Source organism: Neolamprologus brichardi, chromosome 16, assembly GCF_056152115.1.
Source record: "Neolamprologus brichardi isolate AB-2024 chromosome 16, ASM5615211v1, whole genome shotgun sequence".
NCBI classification, from domain to species: domain Eukaryota; kingdom Metazoa; phylum Chordata; class Actinopteri; order Cichliformes; family Cichlidae; genus Neolamprologus; species Neolamprologus brichardi.
The window spans coordinates 5,431,868-5,446,495 of NC_142119.1; the positions used below are offsets into that span (position 1 = coordinate 5,431,868).

Below are 14,628 nucleotides of genomic sequence, written 5' to 3' on the forward strand. Positions count from 1 at the left end.
ACAGGATCACAAATCACCTCAACAGGAACGCCTGTTTAGATTAGCAAGCCGACTCTGTATATGTGGTGGTACTGCCCCCTAGCGACTCTTTCCCAGAGTACAGTCAGAGTACACTACTACTTTTCAAGGCTATCACTCATATAAGAGCATATGGAAATTGCAAACAGTGCGAGGAATATAATAAGCAATAAAATAGCAATACAGTGGTCCCTCGCTATAACGCGGTTCACAATTTTGCACGTTTTTTTTTCTTTACTGGAAAAACTAACTACAAAACACTGTATGATACTTGGAACCTGGAAACATGGAGGGACACAATCAGACAAACCAACAACAGATAAAGGACAGAGGGCAAAATACACAAGAGGGTAACGAGGGAAACAGGAACAGGGAACACAGCTGGGACTAATCACACACATGAGACAGGGAGAAAGTGAAACAGAATAGACGAACGCAGGACTGTCAAAGTAAAACAAGAAAATTCACGAACATGGAAACGACCAGGCATAACACAAGGAATTCAGGGAGGCACAGTAACAAAATCTAAAGCCTAGAAATCACAAAATACAAAAGCTAACTTAGGGAGCTACAAATACAAAAGACTAAGCCACGAGAACCACAAAATAGAGAATATTCACCAGACCCAAGATCATGACACTTACAATCTTTATTTTTGGATATGCATATTATCTACCATCACACAAAATTTGAAAAGGATATCTTGGAAAGCTTTGGACGCTAGACTGCTAATAAACAGACGAACAAACGTGACTGATTACATACTCCCTGCGTTCATGGGGGAGAATAGGGACTCTATACCCCCAGCTGGTCATCTGGGAAGCTGCCTGAAGAGATTTATTCTTTTCACAATCACACTCTCACACTGAAATGATGTCAAATCAACCATGTATTAGTTTGAAGATATTTATTTGCCATAAATATGAATTGAAAATGAATGTCCCTTTTAGCTTCAGCTCAAAAACAACAACTGGGAACAGCTTCCCTGCTCAATAATTAATGTAAAACAGAAAAACAAACTATTAGCCAAGACAAAGTCTTTATCCACTATAGATCTCTGGTAGTTCTACTAAAAATATTCTGCCACCTGTTGTAACAAATTTACCAACTACAATTGAGATTTTTTTTAAATAATACATAAATACAAAATAAAACCCTTTCTTTAAAGTGTTTATGTCGAACCTCTGATTAACTACTTAGCTCAGAACTGTAGTCCTTCATAAAGAGAATGACGGCGTACTGAGATGTTATTTTGAATGGTCTGAGAGGATTGGCTTTAAAAGGAATGACATCCTATTGAGTCAGTAACTGAGGCCAAAGAACTTGGCTTGTGCCCTTCTTGGATGCAGTTTTACTTCCAATGAGCTGCAGAACAGCTCAGCTGCCTCGATGTAAAATCTGCTTAGTGGGACTTCGTGCATTTCAGTGTTTATCAAAGTGTGTAATCCTTCCTCACCATGCACTCACTCATCTACATTGCTGTAACAAACATTTGGCTTTTACCTGATTTCCCCCAATATATATACATAAAAACTGTCAATAAATCTATTTACAATATAACACTAAAGATGAACTTTGGTTCAGATGAAATAACCAAAATATAGAAAAAAAAAAAAAGCACGCACACACACAAAAATAAATCTTGGTTTGCTGTGTTTCGGATGAGTAAGGAGTATGAACATCTGTCATTTTCTCTGCAGCGGTTGCAGCAGCAGCTTTTCAAGCTGAAGTTTCTCTCAGTTGTACATGCTACACTCACTTCTTCAGCCCGGGTAGAGTGAGCTCATACCTTCAGAGAAAAGAAATATCGGATGTTTATGTGATTATAAGTATAAAATAAAAATTAGCAAAGGTTATCCTCTATTGTTTTAATTCCCTTCTGCCATCAGGTAGATAGGCTCTATGCCCTCCACAATTACACTCATCGGGGAAATTGTACAAAAACTGTTTATGCTATATTGCTATAAAACTTCCATAACGGCAGCAATAGTCCAGGAAGTTATAGAAAAAAAAGAAACAGGAAAAAAGTGCCCAACAGCAAATGGGCAATCAGAGCGACACATCAGGAATTACTAACATTTTGTTTGTAGCTAGTGTCACATAAACCATGCAAAAAGAAAAGTGTCCCCTTACCACGCTGTGATGCCTTTGACTAGATCTATTTCTGATAGATCTATTATTACCTGTGGACAGAAGCAAAAGTGCCATTAATGATCTGGAACAGGCTGCAAAAGAGTGACAGCCAAAGACAGTTTGACGTGAAAGGGATCAATAAAAAAGAAAACTGTCATGAGCCCGTTTGGAAAATGAAAGGTTGCATATTTGTCTGACAAATCACCGTGCACCAAGCAGTTTCACTACCAACCTTTTACCCCACAGCTGTAAAAGGCTTTCTGGGGTCTTGTCGTCAGACAGACACCAGTGGCGATGTAGGAATTTCAAGTTGATACTGCATCTCCTCAAAATCTTGTATGAGTTAGTGACCTCAACCTCAATGTGCATTTCAAAAGTAAAGTTTTTTGAGAATCTTGTTAATGTGATAACTCAAGAAGGAAGTTACCAAGGACTTTCAAATTTATACCATAGGTTTATCTACTAGGTGGCCAAGAGTGGCACTGGACAGCTGCAAGTAGTTTTAAAGCTTAGGTCAGGAACAAAAATATAGAAAGGGAAGTAAGTTTCACACAAAGAAATTGACAGTCTCAATTTTTTTTTCTGGTAGTTTCATTTTAAAGACATAATATTTATCAAAAATCCAGAAAAAAAAATCATAAAAGTTATAAACGAATTTGATTGACTAAAACCAAGCAAGAATTCTGGCTCCTACCAATTTACTGTGATTACAGTCAATCAATCAAGATACTACTGATCTCAATTCATTATATTTATAAAGCACACCTACAGGATCAGTTTCTTCCATGTTTACAAGGAAGGAAATGCTGAGTATGACCCAAAGAAAGTCAAGCACGGAGCTGGAAACATAATACTCTGATTGATAAGTATCATTACCCACCGAGCCAATGTCCTTTCTCTCTCTGGAAACCAACATCTTGTTATTTTTCACAGACACATCCAACTTCCTAGTTTGTGCTTGCTCGAGTAAGACGTCAAACTCAACCCTGTGATGAAAGCAGGTTGGGACAAAAAGGAAACCATGTCAATGGCTGAGCTTTAAAGATACACAATCTGCAAACTATAAATTGTCAATTCTTCCTATTTGAAAAAATTAGTACACGATGGTTAATGAATCAGGTAAGCGTACTTTTCATTGAAGACAGGATTAGTTGTCCTCTTCTTGACATGCGTCTTCTTACGATGCTTCCAGGTTTGGTCGGGGAGGAGATACAGGCGGACGTAAGAGTCTGTGCCATTCTCGCTGCAGGGGAATAGATCCCTGTGTGGTAGAGGCCAAGGTATTTAAGTTTTGAATATTTATTTACATTTTTTACTAATTAAATACTATTGAGGACAGATTGTTGGGACATACCTGCACCTGTTAACAATGACAACAAGCTTATGTCTCAGGGTTGCGTAGCGTATAACCAGCTCAATCTCTCCAAACGAACCCTGATAATTCCTAATGGCCCTAAAGAGGAACAAATATGCAAAGGTCACTTTTATTTCTACTCTTTCAAAAATGCAGCAACTGCCTCAGTTCACCACATTTCTAGAAAGGTTAGACGTCGACATTAACAGAACATGCAGAGAACAAAGTCTCACTCGGGATAGGTGGCTCCATCTGACAGGTCGAATCGTGATGAAGCAATGGAGTTCTCCGACAGCAGGCTGTGAGAGTCGAACCGACGCAAGTTTGCTGATGAAGATGATTCCTTCCTGTTTTCCGGCGCCTGGAAGGAGCCACGGCGTTGAGCTAAATAACCTTCATTTGGTGAAGATGGCACTTGTTTCGGAGTAGAGACAACAGGAATTTCCTTGGAGGAAACTGCGTTAGAAGAGGATGGAGCGTTGGAGGGACTGGAGACTGAGGTATTCCCTGCTTGTTTGGTCTGTTGCTGTTTGACTTCTGAAGGAGGATTGACGATAGGCTTTGGTGGAGGCTCTTCCAATTTAAGAATCTGTGTGAGTTGAAGACATGAGCAATGCTACTGTGGCTAAAACCATCACTTATGAGAGAGGTGGAAAACACAATGGGGAAACCAACAGAGATCATTTGCTTTGTGTGTATGTATGCATGCCCACCCTGAGCGTGGCCTTGAGTTTGATCTGGCTGGTTGCTCCAGAGCGCTCCAGCAGGAAGCGCTGGTCTAGAGTCAGGTTGGAGGTGTTGAGGAGGCGACTGAGGGGCAAGTTGAGAACACCGAGTGGATTCTTCTTCTCAGGCTCTTTGACCTGAACCACACGAACAAAGAAAATATGAAAAATACAAATTACATTAACCTCATGAGGAGATCAGACAGATTGAAAGAATCTAGTTTCAGAATATGCTTTAGAATCATAAAGTAGTTGTGGAAAAATAATGACTGAAGAATGTGGTAAATACAATTAGAAAAATAAATAAAAAAATTTGCGAATAGTTTTGTTGCTTTTTTTGCCAGAAAGAGAAAACAAACCTGAATGGAGAGCTGTTGCGCTTTGACGTTACGCACAAAGAAGGTGAAGCCCTCCTCCCACACCGGGTCTTTGGAAGCATACACAACCTGGGAAACAGTGAATCGAGTAGTAAAAAAAAATATATATATATATATATATATATTACTGATCAAAGATCAAAGTGCTTCTAGAATAAAAATAGTCAAACATTTTCAATTTTAGGCCACTTTAGAGAAAATAATGCTTAGAGTTGCTGGGGGCTTTAGTTTTTTTCCCCAATGCTAAGTCAGTCCGAAAACTAAAAGTTCTGATTTAACTAGAAATTACTAAAATGTGTTTTAACACCTGACGTACTACAACCCAAATGCTGTAGTACTTCATTCAGGTTTAATTATGTTGGGCTTAAAGTGAATTTATTAAACGCCTTCTTAATAGCAGCTACGGTATGAAATCTATAAAACATTACACAACTAATATTTTCTTTTAAAATATGCTGTTGTCAGTACTGTGACTCGTAGGATCTGGAGCAGTGAAATACAGATAATCTCTGTTCTTCCACAAACAGACACATTTCTGTCATAAGTGGGATTTTTGTGTGTGTGAGAATTTACTTGAAATATACCTGCTATGCTTTCTAACATATTTCATAATAAAGCTCCTCAATGTAGACCATTCTCTGGTTTAAAAAAATAATCTGCTACATTATGAACAAAGGGGAAATATTATCACACAAAGTGTTCACAAACATAACTATATTGTAAAATTGTAAAGTGGATAAACGGTAGCAAATCAGCAAGTCTAACCATCTGGATTCATCACATATGAACAAGAATATAAAGAACAGAAACATTTAAAGGAGAAAACGACGTATCAGCATGTTTAAGTGAGAGCAATACCTTGCTTTTCTTAACATCCTTGTCAATGGAAAATTCAACAAATGAGTTGGGGCAGGCGACTCTCTTTGTGAGCTGAAAATAAAGCAAATCAGTGAGACAGTGAGAGTATCAGTTTTCTAATTACTGACTTCTATGTCAACACTAATACCAGAATTACCAACTTGCAGTTGTAAACCTCTAATAACAGTTAAGTTGCAGTTTACATCCAGTCCATCATCTTTTCGTGTGAAATTTTGTCATAATTACGGTATGAACTTGAAAAGAAAAGCGTCTGGACTTCTTTAGGTCCCAGATTTAAGATGGGAGAGTCCCAGATTTAAACCCAGTGGGACTCTCCACCATTTTACCCTAGAACTGAAGAAGCTTCTCAGATGGGAGGTGAAACGTCTTCAAGCAACCTAAAGAAGTCCAGATGCTTTTCTTTCCAAGCTCCTTAGACTACGATGACCTGGATGACTGAGAACTTTCACAGACATACGGTATGAATTCTTCAGCTGTGGCCAAACCTGTGCTTGTGAGCTTAAGTCACTGTTTACCTTTGATTTCATCCTTTTTACAGATTTTTTACACATGCCATCCATTTGCAAAACCACAGTGAACAAAAAATGTCTATAAAGGAGCACATATATATATATTAAGAATAACTAAGTACAACAAAACTGCTGAAACTGAACAAAAAAAACAAAAAACAAAATCCTGCCCCAAGTGGAGGACTTTAAGTATCTCAGGGTCTTGTTCCCGAGTGATGGGAGTAGGGAGCGGGAGATCGGGGGACAGGCGGATTGGTGTTGCGGCTGCAGTGATGCGGATGCTGTTGTGGTGAAGAGAGAGCTGTCTGTAAAAGCAAAGCTCTCAATTTACCGGTCGATCTATGTCCCTGAGGCTGTGGGTAGTGACAGAAAGAACGAGATTGTGGATACAAGCAGCAGAAATGAGCTTCCTATGAAGGGTGGCTGGCCTCTCCCTTAGAGATAGGGTGAGACCTTCAGCCATCTGGGAGGGGCTCAGAGTAGAGTAGCTGCTCCTCCACCTCGAAAGGAGCCAGTAGAGGTGGTTTGGGCATCTGACAAGGATGCCTCCCAGAGAGGGAGGTCTGGGCTTCTCTACTAAGGCTGCTGCCCCCGCGACCCGGCCCCGGATAAGCGGAAGAAGATGGATGGATTGATGATGAAAAACAAAACAAAAAATCCACATAAGATCTAGATAATAATAGCTACAAGGTGAAGATCACCTTCTGGAATTTCTCAACTGTATTTAACATGATTCAGCGGTTTCTACTGAGACAGAAGCCACAGGAAATCTCACTAAACACGTCGTTTATCTCATGGATCACTGCATACCTGACAGGCAGGCTGCAGTATGTGACACTCAGCGGCAGTCTGCCTTCTGTCATTGAAATTCTATGTGGGTTCTACAAACTTTGGGTGTTTGTCAACAAGCAGACTGGAATCTTATGAATTCAACCCAGTATTAAATGCAAACACACCACAGAAACTGGGACGAGTGGGAAAAAGAAGTGTAAGCTGAGATTCATTAGAGGCACGGGGACACACACACACGCACACACATGCAAACTACAATGGCCAACCCTCATTTTTTGCATTTCAGGATAATGAAACCTTAACTCAAGACACTCAGTGTTCTCTCACACTTTACTTTTCACACACTTCTGACTGCTTTTTCATCCTATGACCAGCAGAGGACAGTCAGAGGCAATGAAATTATGCCACCTTGCACAAAGTGGAAGCTTAAAAGCTCTGAGTAAAAACGTTTTCTTAAATAATTCCCACAGTTTCCTATAATTGCCCAAAACATCAGATGGATGGGATTCATATTTATTCATAAAGTCTAAGAAAAATGTAAATATTGTTACCTTAGAAACATCATTCTACAACTAGTTTAAAAATGTAGTAGTTTAATGACTACGTTTTTCTCAGCACAGTCCTGATGAGTAGTGCGAGTGTGAGAAACTTAACCTGGAAAAGCCTCAGGTGATATGGAAACCAGCTGACAATAACACACCCATACAAATTGACAGGCATGCACCAGACAAACTGGAAGGACCAGCTTTCACAGACACAACCACACCTAGAACTACAAGAGAAAGCTAATCTGACCGAGACATCAAGATACGAAAGCGCTATCAACTGCACAGTGTTAAAATGAAACAGAAGCCGAGAGTTTTATTGGACAGTCAAAGAAAACAACCATCTGCGTATGTGAACGACAGACTTTGAGGCAAACATCTTCTTGATTTATCATTAAGAAGGAAAAAAATTATGTAATGTGGTTTTTTTGAACAAGCAAAATGAAATGTAGAAAATGCAGAAATGACGCCAATTTTATTAACTGGCATCAGTTATGCAACGACACTCTCGTCTTACCCGTTCTTCTTTGGCGTTCTTCCCATGTTTATGACGGTCTGCAGCCTCACGGCCATCTTTCTATACAGAAGTGGAAGAATATAGCTGAGCACACTTGAATCAATGCCTTACAACAACAGCAATATTTCCCATTAGAACAGGGTTGGGCAACTCCAGGCCTCGAGGGCCGGTGTCCTGCAGGTTTTAGATCTCACCTTGGGTCAACACACCTGAATCACATGATTAGTTCGTTACCAGGCGTCTGGAGAACTTCAGGACATGTTGAGGAGCTAATTTAGTCATTTAAATCAGCTGTGTTGGTTCAAGGACACATCTAAAACCTGCAGGGACACCGTCCCTCGAGTCCTGGAGTTGCCCACCCCTGCATTAGAAGATACTTACTGGTAGATCAGTGGCATTGTCCAGATACACTGCAAGCATAGCACAGGCAAGGTTGTCGGTGGACTGGAAGAAAGTGTTGGAGAGGGAAAAATAATGTGATTTATGGAGCAGCTGAGCGCAGTGCACATCCTGCCGCAGCTTTTAGTTCAAAGTAAAATGTATGAACGCGGATGTTAGCGAGACTGAAGAAACACTGGGCTGCTGTACCTCCTTCATCAGGCTGGTGTCAGTCTGAAGGGAAAACCACTGGAGCTTAAGATGAACTTCACCGTGCTGTATGTCCTCCAGAGCAAACCACTGGGAGAATAAGAGGATGCTTTAATGTAAATACAAAACTATAGAAAATAGTAACACATACAGGAGCATTTGATAAGACATGTTGTGTTATAGAGATTACTGAGCTTATTCAGGATAAAAGAGCTCACCTGATCCATTTGTTTTCCCCTCTTCACTTCTCCCAAATCGAGGTTATATCTAAAGCAGATGTGAAATAAAAACATAACGTCAATAATGCGTCAGAACTGCATGTTTATATCACCTTCATAGCTACAAATCCACTGATGTCAATGACTCTGGGAAGGACTAATACAAGATGATTGATGCTATCCACAGATTCTGTCCAATATGATTTTCTGACCATAAAAAAGACCTCAACAGTTTCAAACTGTTGCCTGGTTCTTCAAATGCACTGAGGCAGACGTGGCTCTACACCAGGACTCAGACCAGCATGATGAGGTAAGTAGAAATACTGGAGTCTATCAGTGCTACCCGCCTATAACTAGATGCACCTTTCTATTTTAAACTCCTAGGTGACTTTCTCCTTGAGCTATTGCAGTCACAAAATTTTCACAAAACTTGACCTCTGACCTTGACCTTGAGGTCAGGGTTACTGAGATTCAAACTCATCTATGACTTGTAGTGCATACAGCTATGGTATCAATTTAAAGCTCCTACGTCACCTCGTTTTCTGGTCATCATATTTACAACCTCAAGTGTCCCCTTTGCCCGCCTGGCAGGATGACAACAACAACCTATCAGCCTTTTACTGATATCAGCAGAGGGCTAAGAACCAAAGAAATCAGAGGTAACACAAAATGGCACAAGTATGCTAAATACCTTCCAAGAAAATCATCTTTGTCTGTGTCCTCATCATAGAGCTCTAATTCCAGCTCTTGGCCCGGCGCTTCATGGACAACAAACTGCATAAAAAAAAACAAAGATATTTCAAAATGTCTTTCATGTTTAATGAGTCTGATTTCTCAGAATATTATGGGTAAGGTTTTTAGTAGATTACTTATAGATAATGGGATATTAGATACTAATAAATTGTAGCCTTCAAATAATGAGTTATTTGTTTTTTACAACCAAAAACAAGCATCTCTGTCTTCAATAGCATGATGCAGACGGGATTACAGTGTAAGAAAAACGTCTGTGTTAGGATGATCGCATCAAATCTGCACAGGCCATCTGCTCAACCATCTCCGAGTTACGTACAAATTTTACAAATTTGAACATATACATTGTATATACATATATATACAATGATTCTTGAAAGATTTTAGCTTTGCATATCATATGGCAAAGCTAAAAACGCATATGGCGATCGTGGCTTAAGAGTTGGGAGTTCGCCTTGTAATCGGAAGGTTGCCGGTTCGAGCCCCGGCTTGGACAGTCTCGGTCGTTGTGTCCTTGGGCAAGACACTTCACCCGTTGCCTACTGGTGGTGGTCAGAGGGCCCGGTGGCGCCAGTGTCCGGCAGCCTTGCCTCTGTCAGTGCGCCCCAGGGTGGCTGTGGCTACAATGTAGCTGCCATCACCTGTGTGTGAATGTGTGGATGACAGGTTGTGTAAAGCGCTTTGGGGTCCTTAGGGACTAGAAAAGTGCTATACAAATACAGGCCATTTACCATCAGATACCTTTCAATATATATTTTTGGGTAAATGGTCCACTGCACACTCACATCCCCACCATCTCCACCATCCCCAGTTGAGCCACTTTCAAGCCTTTTTGTGTACAATCTGAAGCAATGTTTGAACATGAATATCTCAAAGACTGTTAAAGATAAAAGCCTAAAATGTTATCTTGTCTGTCCTGCGTAGGTGTGGCAAAGGAGGTGCGTGCTGTGACTGATGACTGTCGCTCTCTCTATATATCTGGGGATGGTGGAGATGGTGGGGATGTGAGTGTGCAGTGGAGGAGCTGAGGAAGGAGCTGCCTCCTGATGCAAGCGTGCCTTCATATATAATAAAACATCAGCACAGCAAAGACCTTTGTGTGCGTCGGGTCCTTACTACAAACTGAAGAGAAAATACTTTTGATAAATATCTGCATATTTGTCATTTTCGAGACTTACTGCCCTGGAGGACTCTGACAGCTAAAAAATGTTTTAAAAATTTAATTTTGAAAAAAATACTGTTGAAAATGATTTGATGTGTGAAGCAAAACTTTCACAGCTTTCATTATAGAAGTTCAAAATGTTTTAGGCAGATCAGAGACGGTTGTGCAGAAATTGTTTTAAAAAACAGCTGATTTGACCTGAAATCAAGTTTGTCTGGGAATTAAAAGAGGGACAAAAACAGCAGAATCAAATAGTAATCCCATTACTAAAAATCAAAGTGTGTGTCACTGAAGTGTGTTTGTGTTAGCCTACCTCATACACTTCATTCCACTTTGGGTGTAAATTCTCTTTGATGGTCTTGCTTTTGAAGTGTATGTTGCCCACTCTGAGTGTGGCATAGGGGTCTGATTTGCCTTTCACTAAACCCATCATGTATGTATCCTTAGCCACCAGATCTCTTGCCTCCAGCAAGTGGACCCTCACCACCCCCTAGGAAGAAAAAGCACATGATTCATGTTAATGATAGAATCTTTGTATAATTAACAAGTAAAAATAGGTTAAAAGAGCAAAAAGTATACAAATACAACGTATGTTGTCTTTAAATTCGCTGTGCTTACTCAAAAAAATCCAAGTAGCTGCTGGTTATAAGGTGAAGCTAAATGTGTGAATTGGAAATGTGATGGTACATACACGAGGAAGTGGAAACCTCATTTGGTCCATTTTGACCTGGTCTATGAGGGGAATACACATGCGGTTGGGCAACACCATGAGAGAAGCGATGATGTCTATGATAGTGTCCTCTGACAGTGAACTGTAAGGCAAAAGATGGAGTGAGACAAATAAATATCAAAAAGTCTGGATGACCCTAAAGAGACAACAAGAGAATGATTCAATAAGCACCTCTGGGATTTTCTTACCCAAAAGCAGGGCTGTCCAGAACATTCGTCATGCCAGTCCAGTTTATTTCCAATGTCTGAAAAAAATCAATTGGAGATCAAATGGAGATTTAAGCAATGTTAATCACATAACGGATTAAAATCTGTGGCCACTTACAGGGCGGCGAATGAAGAAAAAAGTGACTCCTCCCACCAGAGGTGCTTGACCAATAAGAGGCTCTAAAACAACTCTCATCATCCCCTGGAGCTGGAAGATTTAAAGAAAGTTTTAGAACAGTAAGAATATGACGCAGATGGATAGAGAGAAGACAGAAAAATGAGATGCTCACTTTAAGTCCTTTCACACCAGCTGTGATTGCTGAGTTCACCTGAGCATCGATGTCCACATCACCAGCATAACTGCAGAGTGAACTGAGCTGGTCAGACATAAATGATAGCAAGAGAAAACAACATGCAGACTACTTGGAATTTATATTTTAAAAATGTGTTTGACCGACCTTAAGTTCATGTCCAGAATCACTTCCCTATGTTCCACTTCATGTGTGTACGCTCTTATTCCAGTGATCTTGAGAGGCTGAAAATAAACAAGCATTTAAAGAAACTCACTCAGTCACAAAACTCATTGCATATTAAAGTGGACTTGAAGCAGTACAAAAAGGAATGGTGCATAAATCACAGCAACTCACCATGTGTCCAAAATGGATCTTGGTAAAAGTAAATGCTTTGAGTGCAGTATTGCAGGTCCTGACGGACTTCTGGATGTTTTCTCTTAAAAGCTTCTCCATGTAGATCCCAAAGAAGGGCCACGCCTGCTCCAACACCTGAACACATAATGAAAAACACCATGTGAAAACACCTTAACCAAACAGTAAATGGAATCTTACTTACAGTATACTTTTAAATTAGGTGAACTCGAAAAGGCGTATAGTATTAAACCTTTGTTTATCATTTCAAAGTCTCAGCCAATTAATACGATTTTTTTAATATAAATTAAATGAAAGAGCGTCACTCATTCAGTCTGCTTTCAGCTAATTTATCAATGAACCCCGCCCCCGCCCTCCCAGAGTGTTGATGGGACACATACTTGGTGTCATACCTCATAAAGCTCAGATGAGGTGGAGTAAGTGAACTTCAGTACTATACCTTGTTAAGCCACTGAGCCTTCTCCACATCGGTGAAATTCACCTTTAGGAAAAAATAGATTAAAGTTAGAAGTGGTTTTGTAAACATAATCTCCGTTGAAACTGTCCGCACAACATGCTGATATAAAGAGTGCAGAATTAGTCATGCAAATCTAATTCATTTAAAATGAACTCATCCAACTGCTTTAAAATGAGAATTTGGGTGTGCTGTATTTAAAATCTATCTTGCACGAACTGAGACTTTGATTTAATTGTCATCAGGGGCTCTATCATCAGCATCTTACATGGTCATGGACACACGAACAGATAAGCCTGTAAGACACAAACTACAGCCATCAGTAAACTCTGACCTGGTTTCACAGCCACTGTGCATGCTGAACTCCTGTAACATTAGAAGAAACCTCTTTCATTGTCTGTCCTAACCCTTGTTGCGTGCCATGAGTCACTCTTTTGGGTGAGTGTGGTGCAATAAAAAATGGACCAGCCTGAGTGTGTCTTGTTATGCAAAACAGTGCAAGGGAGAACGATACTATTTCCTACAGTTTTAAACAAATAAATGACATGGTAGCTTTTTCTACGATGACTGGAGAGCTGCTGACCTAAAAGGCTTTGCTGCCAGGCTGCTGAAGTGCTCTAAAGCAAAACAGATGCAGAGCGACAGTTTCTTACTGTACACATATTTACGCATAACCTACCCAAGATGCCATTTGTAGGGAACCTTTCAGCTCGGTGTTGATCGTGTGCTTTTCATTGTCCACAAAGTCAATAGCCGATCCGATCCGGGCGTCCTTCCACTGGCGATTTTTCTTCCACCAAGTGAGCACAAACATGCACAGCAGCACCCAGCTAATGCTGAGGCCCAGGTAACCCGTCAGGTATACGGGGTAGAAGACGAACACGGCTCTCCCGCAGTAAATCAGAAACTCCATTAACATGCGATTGACAGCCGAGGAGCTCAGTTTCTCAGTGCTCATCGACGGGCTCTCCCCGAGCCCCGCTCCCTGCACCGGGCCGTTGGTACTCCCCGGTCCGGGAGATGCCATTGGGTCGTTGTACGGCTGACGACTCGGGTCAGGAAGTCCAGAAAACCTATGTAGGCGCAGCGCCCGAACAAGCTGCTGTTTTGCGTATTTCGTTTTACAAAGCAGCTAAACCAGTCCGCCGCACTCTCCCTGCAACCATGACAGTCCTACAAACTTCCGCGTTCGAAACTTCTCATGGCAGGTAGACACACCTGCGCCCATGGGTGGGGAATACAGTCAGCTTAATTAAAAAAATAAAAATCAAACTCCACCCTAACAATAACTGTGGACCCATATATTAGATTTTTGATTTTTGACTTTACTTGATCGCCACAGCCATTTTCATCCTTTTAGCAAAACCCACTTCCATCTGTTCTTCCAAATTTGACCTCTGTTCCTTTCACCTACATCTCCATCTCAATCATCACTTTCTCCCCCTGAAGACACACTGACAACATTTAGCATCAACCCTTTGATTTCCAGCCTGAAACCCATGATTCTGTCTGACAATTAAAAAAATAAAAATAAAACTCCACCCTAACAATAAACAAGAAAAAAAAAACATAAGCGTGGCTTTTGCGCACGCGCACACACATAAAGAAAAATCTTTTTCAAATGGCGTGCACTCTTTCACTCTTTGGCGCAGCAGAAATCCAGATATAATAGTGCAGTGACTCACTGTGTGCTGCAGATAGCGCCAGAGTGCAGGCTACACCAGAGACTCTGATTTAAATAAAGCTCTGTGATGGCAACTCTGTGATTTCTCTCAGTGGTTATCAAACCGCGGGACACTATAACAGCGGACAGGGGCTAATTCTAAGGGCTCATGAGTGACAAGGCCCCTAGAAAACAGCCGAAGAGTCAAACTGTCATTTTTAACACGCGCTGCTACCTAACAGTAGGACGACCGTTAAAAGGGAAATCGGGGCTTCAAAAGCGACAGGTAAGAAATTTACCTCATAGCGAAGTCCACATGAAAGAAACTGCTTGACTTTCCCGG

At 40.7% G+C, this 14,628-nt stretch overlaps 1 protein-coding gene across 1 annotated transcript; it reads right to left on the reverse strand.

Annotated features, from left to right (window-relative positions):
• Positions 1-809: 809 nt before the first annotated feature.
• Positions 810-13,816, reverse strand: esyt3 (extended synaptotagmin-like protein 3). Its single transcript, XM_035909002.2, has 23 exons — positions 13,302-13,816; positions 12,608-12,649; positions 12,151-12,285; positions 11,962-12,038; positions 11,794-11,863; positions 11,622-11,711; positions 11,486-11,541; positions 11,259-11,379; positions 10,881-11,057; positions 9,347-9,429; positions 8,656-8,704; positions 8,438-8,527; positions 8,231-8,293; positions 7,850-7,909; positions 5,466-5,537; positions 4,590-4,676; positions 4,219-4,368; positions 3,739-4,094; positions 3,506-3,604; positions 3,281-3,412; positions 3,032-3,137; positions 2,152-2,201; positions 810-1,807 (listed from the first exon to the last, which is right to left on the reverse strand). The coding sequence occupies exons 1-23, from the start codon at positions 13,647-13,649 to the stop codon at positions 1,774-1,776; spliced, it is 2,547 nt and encodes an 848-aa protein (XP_035764895.2). The 5' UTR covers positions 13,650-13,816; the 3' UTR covers positions 810-1,773.
• Between the last annotated feature and the right edge of the window lie 812 nt (positions 13,817-14,628).